Source organism: Triticum urartu, chromosome 5A (genome assembly GCF_056163025.1).
Source record: "Triticum urartu cultivar PI428250 chromosome 5A, HENAU_Tu73, whole genome shotgun sequence".
Classification (NCBI taxonomy): domain Eukaryota; kingdom Viridiplantae; phylum Streptophyta; class Magnoliopsida; order Poales; family Poaceae; genus Triticum; species Triticum urartu.
Window position 1 is genome coordinate 642,801,564 of NC_141877.1, and position 18,023 is coordinate 642,819,586.

The window sequence follows — 18,023 nt, forward strand, 5'->3', positions numbered from 1 at the left end:
AGTGGCCGGGTGTGTGCTTATTGTGTTTCATCACCTGGATGCTTCAGTTTGAGTTAATAAAACGTACCCTTTATAAATGAATCAAGTCCAACATTCCTGGTAATTTGTCTCAAAGAGAGAATATTCAATGCTCCCAACCCTTACGTGTTCTCATGCTTCAATGTCTAAAAGTCAAATTCGACTGTTCCAAAATAACCTGAAAACATTTATGAATGTTCACAAGACATGTGTCCATTACCTCTACAGAATTCAGATCCAAACTTGAAATACACACTTAGAAACAAAAAAGACATATTCAACAGAAATAGTGTCACGGGAAGACAAAAGCTAAAATGACGCTATTCACATAATGATTTCTCCTTTTTGTTTCTCATGGCATATTTCAAGTTTGGATCTGAAGTTTTTAGGGGTTGCACACACATGTCTTGCGAACATTCACTTTTTTCAAAAAAAATCTAGAAATATATATAATTGACTTTTTCGGCATTGGAGCATAGGACCACCTTAATATTTTTCCCTGTCTCAAAGCTCCCTGTTTTGCAGGGATTAGGTTCCTTTTAACAAAGTGGTAGTACTCCCTGTGTGTCCAAAAAACGTCTTATCTTAAGTTAGGCTGTACTACTAACGACCCCTAACAAAACCAAAACAAGTAGTCCTAACGAATTACTCCCTCCGTAAATTAATATAAGAACGTTTAGATCACTATTTTAGTGTTCTAAACATTCTTATATTAGTTTACAGAGGAAGTACAGTTAAGTCAGTGTTAACACGAGGACCGTGTGTGTGAGAGGTGTGAATTCTGTCAGTTTCTGTGTACCGTGAGTGGGGTTGTCGTGCTGGTGGTGTGGTGTATATAAGCCGTCGTCAGGCACAAGGATCCTCCTCCACTGCCTCTGAGCTTCTCTCAACTTGAAGCCACTTGCTCTGCTCGGAAGAAAAGGAAAGCAAGATGGACGTCTCTTCCTCATCCATCCTTCTGCTCCCGCTCCTCCTCCTCCTGCTCTGCTCCCTCCCGTCGCTCGCCTCCGCCTGCGACCGCTGCGCGCACCGCTCCAGAGCCGCCTTCTACACCTCCTCGCTCACCCTCGCCGGTACGTGCCCGCGCGCCCATCGATCCATTCAGTTTTCTTCTTCACACCGATCGATCGATCGATTCATGCAACTGCATATAGTACTATGATTCTGATGGTTTGATTGTCTTGATCTGCAGCCGGGTCCTGCGGGTACGGCGCGGCGGCCGCGTCCCTCAACGGCGGACTGCTCGCCGCGGCGGGCCCGGCCCTGTACAGGCAAGGCGTCGGCTGCGGCGCGTGCTTCCAGGTGCGGTGCAAGGACGGGGAGCTCTGCGGCACCGCCGGCGTGAGGGTCGTCGTCACGGACCGCGCGAGGACCAAGGAGAACGGCACGGACCTCGTGCTGAGCAGCCCGGCGTTCGCCGCCATGGCCCGCCCTGGCATGGCCGGGCGGCTCGCCAAGCTCGGCGCCGTCGACGTCGAGTACAAGAGGTAATCCAACGCCGGTCCCCCTCTCTGTTTTTTCTTTCTTTTCACCAACCGCGCGCACGGCGCACGCGCCATGTGCGGCATAAGAACAAAAACAGCGCCGGCCGAGCATGCGTGCCATCATCAATACATCTACGACTCCAATTGTCTCGAGCTGGTAGAATTTGGAAGCTAGGCTCAGGATTGTCAACGCATGTGCAGGGTGCCGTGCGAGTACAAGGGCAAGAACCTCTCGCTGCGGGTGGAGCAGAGGAGCCGCGCGCCGAGCGAGCTGGCCGTCACGATCCTCTACCAGGGCGGCCAGACCGACATCGTCGCCGTCGACGTCGCGCAGGTCGGTGCGTCGTCGAGCTGGAGGTCCCTGACGCGCGACCACGGGCCGGCATGGAGCACGAGCCTGGCGCCGCCGGGGCCGCTGCAGCTCAGGGCGGTGGTGACCGGCGGATACGACGGCAAGTGGGTCTGGGCCGACCGGGAGGTCCTGCCCCGCCACTGGCGCGCCGGCGAGGTCTACGACACCGGCGTGCAGATCACCGACATCGCGCAAGAAGCCTGCTTCCCCTGCGACACGCAGGAGTGGAGGTGACCGGCGCCGAGGCAAGCAGACGACAAGCCAAGAGGAGGAGCTAAGCTCCAAAATCGTGGCTGGGCATCGAACGAACGGTCAGAGGCTCCTCGTCACTGCCGCTGGAAATTTCGGCTGGGCTTGGAATTGGAAGGATAGAGATTAGTAACTGACGCAGCGGCACCTAGAGCCCTCGTTGCTTATCCAACTCTTGTGGACATACATGCATGAGCTGCAGCTGACGTGTGAGAGTAGTATGTACAGTAGCAACCATGAAGCGATAAATGAGTAGCGAGGCCGTGGCCTGAATCCCCGGCCAAAATACAAAATCCGGCGACTTTTCTCATCAGTGGATAACGTCGCGAGTCGCTGTGGCGCAGGATTCATGCTCCGTTGCTTTCGGCGACGATGTTGTTTACTCGCCTGACAAACGATTTTTCATTCATGGGCGCCGAGCTCGATCGTCCCGTTTGAATGGGTTGGTTGGTGGCGGGATTAATAATTTGTTGGACGACGGACGAAACTAGTCGCCGGTCTTCCAGGATTCACTGAACGAACTGGTAAGGAAATTAGGGTAATATAATGATTGGAAAGCACAATTCGGACATGTATGCACTGAGCTGAGCACAGTTGGTGACTCGGTGCGCCATTAACGTTGGACACTCATCAGTGCAAGCGCAACTGCAACCATCTACTCCTCACGGTATGATGATAATGATGGCCAGTGGAACTAGTAGTGCATGTACCGGCCAATATGTACGTGGTGCTGGCCGGTGAAAGCCGGCCGAGATTCTCGCGGAGTGCACTGTACGTCTGTCCGCCACCACCCACACCAGGGGCGGCGCCGTCGCACCGTGTAATTTATCCATGCAATCTGTCGAACACAACACTGTGCTCAAAATTCAGGCACACGATCAAAACGTGCGTGCGTGTCCTTATACTCCTTGTATGTCAGCACCCGCAGGCTAAATCGCATGAATGCTGGAATAGCTGGTGTGGTTAATTAGCCCTGAAATTTTAGTTGGGTGGATTCAAGCAAATCAGACCATTCTGATATTGATCGCCGCGTGTCTGTTCAGGTACGTACCGTGCCATTTCAGGGCAGCGCAAAGATTAATTAATGCCTAACGGAAGCAAAAACATGACGCTTAACTAAAACGAAAGCTCTGCCCAAGCTTGCAGCGGCCTGAAAGATTAGGTCAGGACTTAAGTGCATGCTAAATTAAGCCCTAGCGTGCAGCATCAAGCGATCGATCGATGCTAATTGAGGGTGCAACATGTGTAGCCGTGCAGTGCGATCGGTGGGGCGCGGTGCTAAAAATTTGATTAAAGACGGACGAGGAAACGAGGCTGCAGGAATGGAGTGCGAGTGAAACGCCGAGCCGGCCCAGCGGCGTGATTCGCTGTCGCTTCACGGCCGATGTTTCAGTTGCGAGTTGAGTATTATCCTTCGCCTGGACTTTTGCTATCGTGTGTTTAATACTTGTATACATATTACCGTGTGCGCCTTGGACGACAGTGACTCCATCGGGTCGCTGTACTTCTCGCGAGTGATCCAAATGGACAACTGATTTTAATCCACTACTAACTTATTTATGGCCGGTTCTTAGTTTCTTACTATGTCTCTTGTACTCTTGCTGTTCCCAGACGCACGCAGAGTATATGCTGATGTACAAGTGTAGCTCCGGTAGGTAGTCCAGCGAAATGGTTAGCGCATGTAAACTGCTAAATTAAGGGCAGTTGCAAAGTGTTTTCCTTGGTCACATCACGATCGAGTTCAGACGTGAGACGTTCGAGAAGATGGAGCCAGGGCAAAAACTAATCAAGGGCGTACGTACGTGTCTGCAGGTTCGCTGCACCCAACTGCACAGCTGATCAATGCCCTGATTCTGTTTCTTTTTCATTAGATTAGATAAGCAGATATGCTTAAGGTCGTAGTCGTGTGTGTATTTTATGTAGGCTCATTATATCTCCCAGCCTCTTATCCGTTGGGCCTGGGACAGGTCAGCTAACTAAACGGAGGGTCAGCCTCCATGATGGGTTGATTTATTTGTTTGAGAGACGTACGTGAGCTCCATCTTGGTGAGTGACCAACCCTAAACCCAACGGTCTTGCCATCGTGCGTCAGGCTTAGCTGCAGAAATCAAATAGGTTAAGAACTAACAGACATAGCAAGACAGTAACATAGTTCCAAGATCTTTTGGATTGCTGGTTGTTCACTTTCTTTGGACAGACGAGTCACAAACGCATTCACAGGCAATCTGTATGTAGTTTACTGTGTACAATCATATCTGCCTGCCGACGTAGTTGTAGTATTCATGCACAAGTTTGCGGAGATGCTAGTATATGATGCAAAAGATACGATAGCAACATAATACTAGTATTTGAGCATCTCCAGCCGTTCGGCCCCAGGAGTTTGAAATAGCGCCGCCTGGAGGCAACCGGCGATAAAATCGGTGTAAGGGCGGTCGGGTTCCCAACCATGGCCCCGGGTAGGCCCCCAACGCCGTTATTAGAACTAAAATTCGGCTAGAATTAGACGAAAAAGACACGAATTCGGCTAATATTCGGCGGTTTTCATTCATATTTATACATACTTAAAGAAGACATAATAAAACACACAAAAACTATGCCGCCCGCCGCCGTGCGAGCCTTCTACATGCCGAGAAGCCTGTGGAAGTTGGTGTAGTCGCCGCTGTTGTCGTCGCCGCCGTCTTGCACGCCGTCACCGTCCTTACTGCACCCCTACCCTGGGTCGCCGTGGCGGACGGGGTCGGACGGCCCGGGCGTCTCGTCGTTGCTATCGTCGAGGATGACGGCGTCGCCCTCCTCGCGGCGGCGGCGCCGGGCGTCGATCTCCTCGAGGGCGTGGCGCTGGCGCTCCATCTCCTGCCGGACATAGTCGTCCCGCACCCATTTGAGGCCGGTCTCCTCGTCGGTGGCCATGGCCTCATGCTCCTTCTTCACGGGAAGGAGCACCGGCTCGGTCTTCGGCTTGACGAGGCGGGAGGAGGGAGGAGAAGGGCCACGGCCGCCCTCGTTGATGACGAGGGCGCCGACACGGGTGCACCGCCCGACCGGCCTCTCCCTCGGCTCTAACTTGACGGGGAGGAGCGTCGGCGCCCTGGAGGAGTGGGAGCCCGACGAGGACGACGACGACGTCTCCATCCGCCTCGGCGTCCAGGAGTTGCCGCAGCGGCGAGAGAAGGAGGGGGCGTCGGGTACTCCAGTCGCGGCGAGTTGCCGCCCTCAATGTACTCGAGGATAGTTTCGAGGGTCTGCCCGGGAATGCTCCACCATTGGCGCCGCCCCTCGGAGTTGAGGTGCCCGCGGCGTTTGACGCCGTTCGTGGCAGCCAGCTGGTCGGCGTGGCGGTGGTCGAAGTACGCCGTCCGCAGTGTGTGGCTGTCACGGGGCGTACCTCGGCTGCTGCCGCGCGTGCTCCGGCAGCGATGATCGGATGCGCGCGATCTCCGCGCGCCGTTCTGCACAGAAGGGCGGCAGTGGACCGGGACGCCGCCGGTGCTCAGCCTCCACGAGCCCGACACCCGCATGCCCCGCGGCGCCGGGTAGTCCGCCTTGTAGAGGAGGTGGGCTTCCGCCTCGTGCAGGTGGTGGCGACCTAAGCCATTGGCCGCCGCTTCGTCGCCGGGGTAGCACTCGGCTGTTGTCACGGAGAGAGGGAAGAGAGAGGAGAGGGGCGCCGTCGGCGAGAGGGCGAGAGGGGCGTCAACGACGAGAGGGGCGTCAACAGCGAGAGGAAGAGAGGGGCTGTGGCGAGGGAGTGTCCGGCCACCGGCGAGGGAGGGTGGCTTTTATAGCTGCGGGTGGGCGGCGAGCCGGCGGCAGCCGTGTGTACGTGACGAGCATCGGCGCGCCTTCACTACGCCGCTCGTGAGGAATCAATGGAAGGCTAACCGGCGGCAGCCTTCGCATTGTTTCCTGCGGGAAACCGAAGCGATGAGGACGACGAAACCGTTTCCCCCGGCGCCCCCCCCCCCCCCCCCCCGGGTTTGGCCTGGGTTCGCCGGCGCCAAATTCGGCCCTAACCGGCGAAAAATGTGCTTCTGGGGTGCGACTGGGCCAATTTTTTCACGCCAGCGATAAAAAAGAGGCTTGAGGGGGGGAGGGGGGAGTTACAATGCTTCACAGCAAGAAAAGAAGAAAAGTTAAGACCATGTTCATTTAATAATAGCAAGATTTTACAATCCCGAAAGACAACAAAAGTGCCTACCACCCGAGAAATATTACAGAAATGTTTTGCCCCATTCTTTCGCCTCGCTGCAGATTTTAGAGATGATGAAGTGGGGAGGTGTAGAAATGTTATTGAACACTGGCTTTGTTTCTTAATATGAAACGTTTTGCAGTTCAATTTAAACCGCAAAACATCTTAACATTTAGGAACAAAGGGTGTACTTTTGAATTGCGCTCGTTCCAGAGCTGCCAAGAGACTAACATGATACGGGAAGGCATCGCTTTAAAATCTGCCATGGCTGCTGTGCACCGTGCCGATCCACCAAGTTTTGACGTCCTTGAAGCCACGTCAAGAATTTAGCGCAATCGCTTTCGCGCTATCTGTTGCTTGTTTCAGTCCCTTGAGAAAGAGCGAATTCAAACTAACAGTCGTTAATCGTATGTGTAAGTGCCTATTTGAATTCCTGTCTGAGATATTGACCCACTGAACTCACTCAAGAAGTGGAGACAGCCCAATAAAAACAGTTTTTTTTATTAAAGATATGTCCGCGGCACAAAGTTTTGTGAGAAAAGTCTTTTTATTTTGTCACCGTAAAAAAGATAAATTTTAGTGCTTTTAAATAGCGTTCCGCGACACAATGTTTTATCTTTTTTGCGCAGGCCACAATCAAAGTTGTTTTTCCGTGAAATTTTGTGCACGCACATAGAATATGGAGATGTCCGCGTGCACCTTTTTCCAAAGCCTCTTTCCCTCATAAAGAAATGCACCACTTCTACTAACAAAAGAAGAGCCATCAAAAAGAAAGTCCAGGTGGTAGCGAAATCTTCAAACATGCATCAACTGCGAAATCAGACAAATTAGACAGTTCTTCGGTAACAAAAGAGGGCTGCATCAAGGCGAATCTATCTCTCCCCTCCTTTTCGACATTGTGGTTGATGCCTTATCATCCATGCTTTCAAACATTTGAAAAGATGGAACCAGAACGAAAACTAGTTCAAGGACGTGTTTGGTTCAGTGCACCCAACTGCGTTGCTGATCAATGCTCCTGATTCTGTTTTAGATAAGCAGATATGCTTAGGGTCGGAGTCATGAGTATTATATGTGCAGACCTCCGTGCCTCTTATCCGTTAACACAGGGCAGCTAACTAAGCAGCGGGGACAAGTACTAATGTACCATCCATGCATCGGCCTCGGTCGTGAGTTGATTTATTCCAGAGACGCGAGCTCCCTCTTGGTGACCAACCCTAACCCAGCGGTCACGCTAATGTGGAATGAGTGTTGCTACGCGTACGATGACATTCATCTGAAGTTGTGTACGATAAGATTGATCTGGGCTCATGGATCACATCAGATTGAACCAAGCTTCTCTCTTGTCGTACAGAATCGGATGAGAAAAGATCATATGTAAGGCAATTCCGATATGAAATCGTGAGTTCTGATAGTACTATCTTAGTGCATAGCCAATATTAGGTGATCTTTTTTTTGCGTCATGGTTAGTAGCAGAAATCAGATAATTGTACGACTAAAAAAGAGTTAGTAAGACAGTAACATAGTTCCAAGATATTTTTGGTTCACTTTTGTGTGGCAGACGAGTCACGGACGCACATGCAATATATACGTAGTTTAGTGTGCCTGCCGACGTGGTTGTAGTATTCAGGCACAAGTTTGCCAAGATGCTAAATGACATAAGGATATGATAACAACGTTACTGTATTAGTTAGACTATTGAGGGGATTGATGCTTGATATATATATAGAAGAAAAGGAGAGCGGTGATGCCTCTTTTTTGAAGGACACGATCTACATACCGCGAGTCACTATTCTTCCAAGAACAATAAGTTGGTGGCTACTGTTTTTAACAAATGAACCATTTTCTTTTGTTGCGAACATTTAACAAACAACCTAGAAGGAGAGCAAGAATATATGACAACACGGGAACAGAGTACTACCATGTTAGCGTCAGCAAACCGAGAAAATAACGCGATGATTCAGAAGAAACGAAAACGCAAGTTTGAAAAGTGTGTACCATTTTCCTTTTTGAAGTTTCAATGTTGCTCAAACGATTCCTATGACGACACGTGTGACCACACGGTGGTTTTATGTTCAGACCCTTTTCGATGTTCATAGCTTGTTTGAGTGATACTGGTGATGTAAAAGTGTCAATTTTCTGTTATGCAATTACATGCATGATCACATGATTCTAGCTAGGTCCGTAGGCAACGGCAAACTGTATGCAAGGCATTGTGAAAGTTCATTCTTATTCATACGTGTACATCACTGACGCGTCATTATTGCATAGTCATCACATCATAGCATCTTCTTCGCCGGAGCAACTAGTTAACGGATACCTCGCGGGAGCAACTAGTCAACATTATATGTTCATACCCTTCTCAATGTATCAAGCGGTGCGTCTCGGTGTCGCATGTTGGATGTGCCCTGCACGAGAGTTTTTTTCCTGGCTTTTTTTCACTTTCCTGTTTTTTTTCATTCCTTGGTTTTTTTTTGTTTTTAGTTTTTTTCTTCTTCTCTGCATGCAAGGTGTGCTCTCCCGTGGAGCGTGGGTGTGCTTCACTTGACAGCACATGTGTGCTCCCGTGGGGAGTATAGGAGTGTGATTCCTTGTGAAGCACATTTCTGCTTCACCCATGCTTCTTTTGGGAGCACTGCACGTAAGGAGATAGGTTAGAGTTAGGTAGAAGTACACGTGTTAGTGCTAGTTGAAAGCACACGTTGGAAAACACAGCTTAGTTCAAATTGAAAGCACATGTTAGTGCTGGAATTTTGTCTACTTTGGATCTAGCCCAATATCAGTTTCAGAAATTCTTAATAAATCCTAAAGGTCCACGCAGCCCATTCATGCAAGGAAGAGGTGAAACTAAAGTTTAGTCCCATATTGCTAGTTTAGAGGGAGTTGGACATCTTTATAAGGGAGGTTATTTCCCCACTTGTATGAGCATGAGAACAAGAGGGACATCCACACACGTTCCTCCTCCGCCGCCCGCCTCGCCACGCCTCGCCACGACGTGCCGCGCCGCGCCGCGGGAATGAGCCGATGTCTAAATTTTTGCCACGCATTACGGGTATACGAAAGGTCACACGGAAGCTGAAAAGATTTTTGCGAAAGTGGAGTTCGAATGCGAACGGTGCAGCCCTTCGGCTGCTGGTTGTTCGCTTCATCTCCGTCTCTTCGTTTCACCTCCCATCGCTGCCCTCTCGCCTCCTTCTCTTGCGCCTATAAAAGGGAGGTCGCTCCTCCCAGAGAGACGCACCAGAACTACTCCTTCCCTCGCCATCGGTTCCATCTCTGAGCTGCTGTTGTCTTCCTCATCCCGGCTTGCGGCGTGCACCGCACGTCGGGACAGTAGGCCTCCGAAACCGCACCTTTTGAGTCCTGTACGGGAGAAGGGTGATAAGGTTTTTGGGGAGCGCTCAACGCGACTACTGGCTGCTTCATCACGGACGATCCGGTCGCCGACGACTACTTCCCCGACGACGACTTCTTCCCCGACGTCCACGACCTCCTCGACGACATGGCAGGCGAGGACACCGACCCCAAGTCCAGCGCTTCTGCTGCTGCTGTCCCGTACGTGTTCTTCTCCTTTCTATTAGAGGTCCTGCTACAGTTCCTTGTTCTAATATTTGCTCTAGATATGTTAGACTCTATTTCATATATGCAACTTGCTATACTGTCTGCTCTACATATATTTAGTTACAGTTCATATATGAAGATATTGCTTACCTTCTCTTTGTCAAATCGCATGACTTGTTTTATCACTACTATACTGGTCATGCTTTATCTAGTATTTCTGTTAATAAAATCATTCGGTAAATTGCTCGTATTTCCAACAGTTAGTACTAGCTAGCTGAGAGCATAGAGTTGTTGGATTTTATTTTTATTGTAACCTATCAAAATGCATCATAGGTCCTAAAACCACTGGAGGCGTGTCAGAGTCCTATAACTTTGAAACTGTAGTTTTTGGTCCTAAAACTATTGAAGGTGTGTCATTTTAGTCCTATAACTTCGAAACTGCAGTTTTGAGTCCCAAAACTATTGGAGGTGTGTCAGTTCAGTCCTATAACTTCGAAACTGCAACTTTGGACGCCAAAACTTAGTAAGTTTGTTCATCTCAGATCCTAAGCTTGCATGCCAGCATCTATGATGCATTTTTTTCAAATGAGCCCTTTATATGTGTTTACTTCCCCAAAAGTGGTATATATGCTTCCACGGCGCAGTGTGTGTTGCAACCAGCACACCCACCACATGCATGGCCATGAGAAACAGGGCAGCCTTGCTGAGTGGTTTGGTGCGGCCGCTGGGGAGACCCCGGTCCAGTCGGCATGGAGGATGACATCCCTCTCCCTCGGCGTGGCCGCTGGGGAGACCCCGGGCCAATCGGGATGGAAGGCACACTTCTCTCTCTCTCTCTCTCCCACTCACACACACACACATGACATCGTCGTTGCCCTACACCCTTCCATAGAGCCCGTCGTGTAAGTTCTTGTTTGGGCACGAGCATGACCACAAGTGAGGAATTGTCGCTGTCGTCGGACAATGTAGAGAAGTGTGCGAAAACTAGGAAGCCGATGCAAAGGTCGGCGAGAATGACACCACCCCAGTACCAGCCCGTGATAGCTTGGCTTATTAGGGATGATAAACTACTCATATCAATAAGGAATTCCTTCTTTTCCGGAAGCCCATTCGGAAAGAACTCCAAAGTTAAGCGTCCTCAGCTTGGAGTAATTTTAGGATGGGTGACCGACCGGAAAGTTGCTCTCGGATGCGCACGAGTGAGGCCAAAGTGCGCAGAAAAGACTAGTATTGATTTGTGGGGCCAGTCTAGATCCCGCCAGGAGTAACGACCACCGGCGGGTGTGTCCGGAGCGTTACACAGCCACATGTAGGTAGCAATTGGACGTTGTGCGATATATCATTCTGCTACTGTGGGGTGAGGCTGAGATGACCTATCTACTCTTCTCGCTGGAGCTCAAGCCATCATGCCACTGCTGGCCTGTTGTTTCGAAGTAATAGGACTAAACTGCAGTTTCAAAGTTGTAAGACTAAACTGATACACCTCCAATAGTATTAGGATCAAAAAGTGCAGTTTCAAAGTTATAGGACTAAACTGACGCACCTCTTATAGTTTTAGGACTTATGATGGATTTTACTCTTTTAAAAATTTTGATGCGAAGTACACAAAGATAAAAACGGTTAGTAATTTGAATGCATGGGAGATATTTGTTTTGATAAAAGATCTATGGAAAAGCACAAATAAACCTACCAATTCCTCCTGCACAGGAAACCAAAACTTCTAGATGTAACTTAAGAAGACGAGACGGCGGCGGCTTCTTGAAGATGGAATAAGGTTCTCCTTGCCTAGCTCCCGTCTCAATGGTGTGTCTAGCATCGTCGGAGGGCGTGTGGAGGTGTGTCTCCGGCGGATCTCGCGAGATTTGGTCGGTGATTGTCTTTGGTCGATCCGGTCGGATCCGTTCCTTGTTCGTCTTTGTTCATGTGTCTTCAGGTTGGATCCTTTCGATCTAAAAATCTCTTCATCGGCGGCGGTTGCTGTTCTGAGACGTTGGTCCTATGGGATCTTAGCATGACGACTTCCTGACTGTCTACTACAACAAGTTGTGTTCGGCTCCGACGAGAGAGGGGCAATGACGGCGGCACGCCTTCGCCTCGCTTTAGTGCTTGTAGTCGTCGCTAGGTGGTCTATGAGTCTGGATGTAATTTTTATTATTTCTGGTGTTCGTTGTACTTCCATGATTGAAGATGAATAGATCAACAATTTTCCATAAAAAAAACTTCTAGACGTAACTAATGGCACATATGCAGTACAACATTTTTCACCACGGTAAAACGTAAGAGTGACCACTAGTGATTTCGTTTTTTTTTTGAGACAATCTCTCGCGAGGCCCATAAGCGCTAGTGGGCTAAATGGTGGTGAAGGATTGCAAGCATGCGCTGTGTGGGGTGCTCCCCTACCAATGTTTTAAATGGCCACTGGATCTCGTTTTTCACAGAGAGTGACTATTGTGGTCTTCAGAGCTCTATATGTCCAGGACATTGGCAGGTGTTCTTATCCCTTATTGTCTATTTAGTGTGTTTTTCAAGCTTTGGTGCACGACGAGCTAGCGAAGAAAGATGATGGACAATATGATTTCAATGTAATTTTATTTTTTATAGGTTGTTTTGTGTATTGTCCTCGATTGTACTGTCTACTCTATTTCTTGATAAATATTACATACGAGATGCCCTTTGGGTGTCTCTTTTCAAAAAAATATGCAAAAAATGTTCAGATACTTAAATATACATGATTATAGTTTGAAATAAAATGTTTATCACATATACAAAATATATTTTAATATACGGAGAAAATATCGATGTGTTTTCAAAAAAACATACATATCTTTTGGAAAAAAAGTGTTCATACACGCCAAACTATAAAGTCGTTGTACCATTGTACGTGCCAGAGTATAAAGTCGTTGTACAGTAACGATATCATGATGAACACGTGACTACACGTACGACAACGATATACGAATTACTTTTGTGCAACTTAAGCTACTGGTGTGCGCGTGGGCTCGTGTAGAATTTCACAAATTGAACTAGCACACTACTCTCCAGCTACACCCAAGTTTCATCTATTTTGAATAGGATGCGGGCCAGGTCGGGCGCCACTCTGCACCGATGCATCGATTCTGACGGGAGGATGGATGGGTGCGACTTTGAGACCGGGATGGCTGGAGCCGGAAGTGAAGTGGAGGTGAAGTGTCGTAGGGGGAGAGACAAAGGTGGCGGAACATTCACATAGCTGCATCTTATATGTTTTCCTATTAAAAACATGCGCAGGTATGTGGATTTGAATGGAACTAAGCTAGGATCCAGCATGCATGGCTCCATGTTACGGTGCATTCAGCATTGATCATTCGTCCTAGGCTACTTAATATAGATGTCTGACCCGCCCCGCGCGTGAGAAAGATGCGTTGACCTACACCAAACCCTATGTTAAAGTCGGTATCGTCTCACGCAAACATAACGTGACTAAGAGCATCTGAGAAAAAGGGTTTTCCCCAGCTTTGTATTATAAAGCAACCATGCGATACAACCAACGATAGATGCTGGGGCGGAAGCAGCACAATCACGCCCAAAAGAAAAAAAAAGAGAAAAAAGAAAAGAAACAAATGCCGATAACGGTGGACCGACAAAAACGATGAAGCCTCGCGGCCGCTGCGTCCACCGGAAATTGCCCCCCAAGCTCCGAGACTCCGAAGCGCCGGTACCCATTAACACCTCCAAGAAGGGACCCGACGATGACGACGCTGCTGCCAAGGGTTTCCCCCGGTACGCGGTGAGGAAAGAGGAGGGGTAGCCCCGACGCCCTCCAGGAAGGTCCGGTGGTACCCTCAGGCGCCACCACGTCGGTGTTGGCCAAGCCAACAGGGATTTCTTCCGATCCCATCCTCCACTTCAGGCACTCCGGAGCTCGCCACCAAACCGACCACCACCCTGCGCCAACACGGACACGAAGCTTCCCACGCTGTCTCACCACGGCACCGCGAAGATGGCCTGCACAACGAAGAAGGGGAGCCGGGACTTGGGCAGCCGCACCGTTAGCATACTGGAGGGCCCCACCTCCATCGTCCACGACGGTAGCCAACCGGACGCCGAAGCAGGAGCCTACCGAGCCCGTGGCCCCACAGGACCGGCCAGACCCTCAGAGGCCCGGACAACTCCCGCCTCTGCGCCGTAGCTGGCATGCCGTCAGCGTCGCTGCCCCCCATCCGAGCTGCTCCTCCTCCTCACCACACAGACAACGACGAAGCCACGCCGTGGGCCGGCCCGCAAGGACCCAGATGGGGCCCGCGGGCCCCGATCTGGGCCGGGGGCGTGCCACCAGCCAACCTGCGTCACCACGCCGTCACACCGCCAAGGAGCCGCACCACCACCGCGTGTGCCGCCGGCCACCGCAGCCGGGACGCCGGGCCGTCATCAAGCCGAGGAGCACCGCCGCCGCCAACACCACCTGGCCAGCGCCGGGGGCGCCCGTCGGCGGCGACAGGGAGGGGAGGAGAAACGGGGGCGGCCGAAGGAGGGGGCTGGGCTCGCGCCGCCCCGGCCACCTCCCAGGGAGGCGGCACGGAGCGGATCCGGGGAAGGGAGAGGGGGGGAAGGAGGGAGGAGGGGAGGGGGGCGAGGACGGCCGGTGGTGGCGGCAGGGCCTAGGAAGGCCGGCGGCGGCGGGGGGGGGAGGAACCCTAGAGGGAGGGGCCCATCACTAAGAGTATCTCCAGTCGTTGGCCCTCCCAGGAGGCATAAAAATCGCCCACTGGGGGCAAGCCGGCAATACAATCGGCGCTGGGGGCGGTTGGGCGTCCAGTCGTCGCCCCCAGGCGCTAAGATTGGCCCAGTTTTCGGCCCACTTTCGACGAATAAAGGCCTCATATGGACGATAATCGGCCCATATTCGGCGTGGTTACCGTGGCTCGGCGTTCAATTATGAACATAAATATTTTTTTATCACATAGTTCATCACAAAAAATCAAATAGTTCAACAAAATAGTGCAACAACAAATAGTTCAATACAAATTATATAGTTCAACAAATAAAAACTCATATTTCATCACACGTCGAGCCCGGCGTCGCCCTTGAGCCTCCATAGGTGCTCCACCAGATCCTGTTGTAGTTGATGATGCACTTGTGGGTCTCGGGTCTCCTGACGCATACTCAGATAGGCAGTCCAGTTTGCCGGTAGTTGGTGATCAACTTCGGCTAGAGGACCCTGCCAGTAGTATGGTTCAGTGTCAAACACTACCTCTTCCTGCTCGCTCTCGATGATCATGTTATGCAAGATGACACAGCAAGTCATGATCTCCCATATTTGATCTTTTGACCAGGTCTGAGCAGGGTAGCGGACAACAGCAAATCGAGATTGGCGCACACCAAAAACCCGCTCGACATCCTTCCTGCAAGCCTCCCGCACCTTGGCAAAGTGGGACTTCTTGCCTCCTGGCACAGCGTTTGAGATAGTCTTCACAAATATAGACCATCTCGGATAGATGCCATCAGCTAGGTAGTACCCCTTGTTGTAGTGCCGCCCATTGACCTCGAAGTTCACCGGAGGAGAATGACCTTCAACAAGCTTGGCAAAGACAGGGGAGCACTGTAGCACGTTGATGTCATTGGGACTGGCATACCAAAGAAGGAGTGCCAAATCCAGAGGTCCTGTGTGGCCACCGCCTCAAGTATCACACTGCAACCGCCTTTGGCGCCTTTGTACATCCCCTGCCAAGCAAATGGGTAGTTCTTCCATTTTCAATGCATGCAGTCGATGCTTCCAAGCATCCCAGGAAATCCTCTTGCTGCATTCTATGCTAGGATCCGAGCAGTGTCTTCCGCATTAGGTGTTCGCAAGTATTGCGGTCCAAACACTGCCACGACTGCCTGACAGAACTTGTAGAAACACTCAATGGTGGTGGACTCGGCCATGCGCCCATAGTCATCGAGCGAATCACCGGGAGTATGCAAGCATCCTCATCGCTGTCGTGCACTTCTGGATCGAGGTGAATCCAAGTTTGCCGATGCAATCCTTCTTGCACTTGAAGTAGCTGTCGAACTCCCGATGGAGTTCACAATCCCGAGGAAAAGCTTTCGGCTCATCCGATAATGGTGTCGAAATGTTTTGTCGCCGCGCAGTGGGGCGTCGGCGAAGTAGTCGGAGTAGAGCATGCAATAGCCTTCAAGACGATGCCGGTTCTTTGCTTTCACCCGCCCCGGCACCGAGCCACCTCGCCGCGGCTTTTCTTTGCTCGCCAGCAGCTGGGCGAGGGCGGCGAGCACCATGAGATGCTCTTCTTCTTGGACGTCGGCCTCGGCTTCCTCCTCCAGCGGCGCGGCGAGCGCTTCCTCATCATCCGAGTCCATTTCGCCGAGGCAGGCAAATCGCCGAACACCTTGCGCCCGGCGGGCGTGTACCCGCCGCTAAACTGTCCCTCCTCGGCCGGAAACGCCCAGCTGCTGGTGGAGGGGCTGCCTCGGCGAACCTCTGCTATTTTTTCGGCGGGGATTGGCTATCTAGCGGTGAAGGGCGGCAGGCGGCACCGGGATACAGCTAGTGGCGGCCGAGGGCGCGGTGGGTGGGAGGCGAGTCGGGAAGAAAAACTTGACTTTTCACCTGACGGTATGGGCCAGCCGTGCTTTTCCCTTGCGTCGAAGCCCCCGATCGCCTCCCGGTGCGCCGGGTTCGGCCTGCAACCGCCGAGCCCAAAAACGGACCGAACCGGCGCTTTTCGACGTTCTGGGGGCATGACTAGGACATTTTTTTGACATCGGCACTCAAAAAATGGCCTGGAGGGCATGCTAGAGGCGCAACTAGAGATGCTCTAAGCTTTGAGTCTCCTAAGCTTTCCAGCTGGAATACGCATGCGTGTGGATTTCATCGAGGAACAACGTACTTATGTATTATCTTCATTTTGGTTCATTGCTTACCTTCGTATTTAGTGTTAAATTTTGATTATAGATTTAACTAACAAAATATCAATACATGTCATAAAAAATTATTTCATGATAAATTATGTTCAAATATGTATCCAACGATACAGTGGCGGAGCCAGCTCGGCCGGCAAGCCGGGGCAAAGTACATGGAGCTGCTGTCTATCAGTTGTTTGCCCCTATAATATGGTGATTAGCTCTCCATTTACTGCTATTATTCAAACTAGAGTGCATGGCTGAGCCCGGGCAGCTGCCCCGGGTAGCCGGGAGGTGGCTTCGCCACTGCAACGATATAATCTTTGGTGACATGAATTAACATTTTGTTAGTTAATCTACAATAAAAAATTAATATAAAATACAAAGGGGACCAATAAATCAGGACGAAGATAGTACGTAGCTAATCAGGTGTTCTTTCTTGCTGTCCAGATGGGCTGGGATGTCGTTCTTTTTCAGAGGTGACACAGCCCCTTCCTCTTTCAGTCTTTCTTGCGTCTGCTTATGCCATCCCTGCCCACAATCTTGTAGGCTTCGTCGTAATTTGATCCTTTGCAGCATATACCTCCACTACTTTCACTCTTCCTACCAGCAAAGCTTTTGCTTATTCGTGAAAAAAAAAACAAATACTCAAACTTGATCTTTACTGCTAGTCGGCTACAGTATATATTAACTACAACTAGGACTTGTAATCCATGGTACTTACGGAGTTAATTACGCTCAGACAGTTTTAGCATTCTAGACTCAGTGGCCCGTTACTATACATGTCATTTCCGACAGTTCTCAAGTCTGAACAGCGTGGTCTTGAGCTATCATTTGTTCAACTAGATCGATCTTCCCGCAAAAAAAAACACTAGATCGATCTGATACTTGGTTAATTCATCCATCTTGATGCGCTCCCATTGATACCTAATCGGCAATGATGCTGAATGGATTTATTGGTCCATTTCATTTGCTTTTTGTTGAGTCAATTTCTGACTTGTTCACCCTCAGGCGATCTAGCTCCTGAGATATATATGGTTTTCTTTATTCATATCTTTTTTTGGTCTTCTCCGCTGCAAAACTATAAGGACGCCGATAAGTGTCACACGTGTGGGCGTTAGAGAGTCCGGCCACATATTTTATGTGGTATATAAAAGGAACAGCCCACACATCTACGTGTGGGCAAAATAATTAGCACCCACACATCTTTTTTTCCCTCCCGATCCCTCTCACATGCGTGCGTGTGGGCGAAGTTGGTAACGCCCACACGCCCGTATGTCAGGCCTCGTAC

General features: G+C 50.4%; 1 protein-coding gene across 1 annotated transcript; it reads left to right on the plus strand.

The window, feature by feature from the left end:
* The first annotated feature begins 863 nt into the window (after positions 1-863).
* Positions 864-2,416, plus strand: LOC125511343 (expansin-like A1). The gene is made up of 3 exons (XM_048676689.1): positions 864-1,091; positions 1,211-1,505; positions 1,704-2,416. The coding sequence occupies exons 1-3, from the start codon at positions 950-952 to the stop codon at positions 2,086-2,088; spliced, it is 822 nt and encodes a 273-aa protein (XP_048532646.1). The 5' UTR covers positions 864-949; the 3' UTR covers positions 2,089-2,416.
* The last annotated feature ends 15,607 nt before the right edge of the window (positions 2,417-18,023 follow it).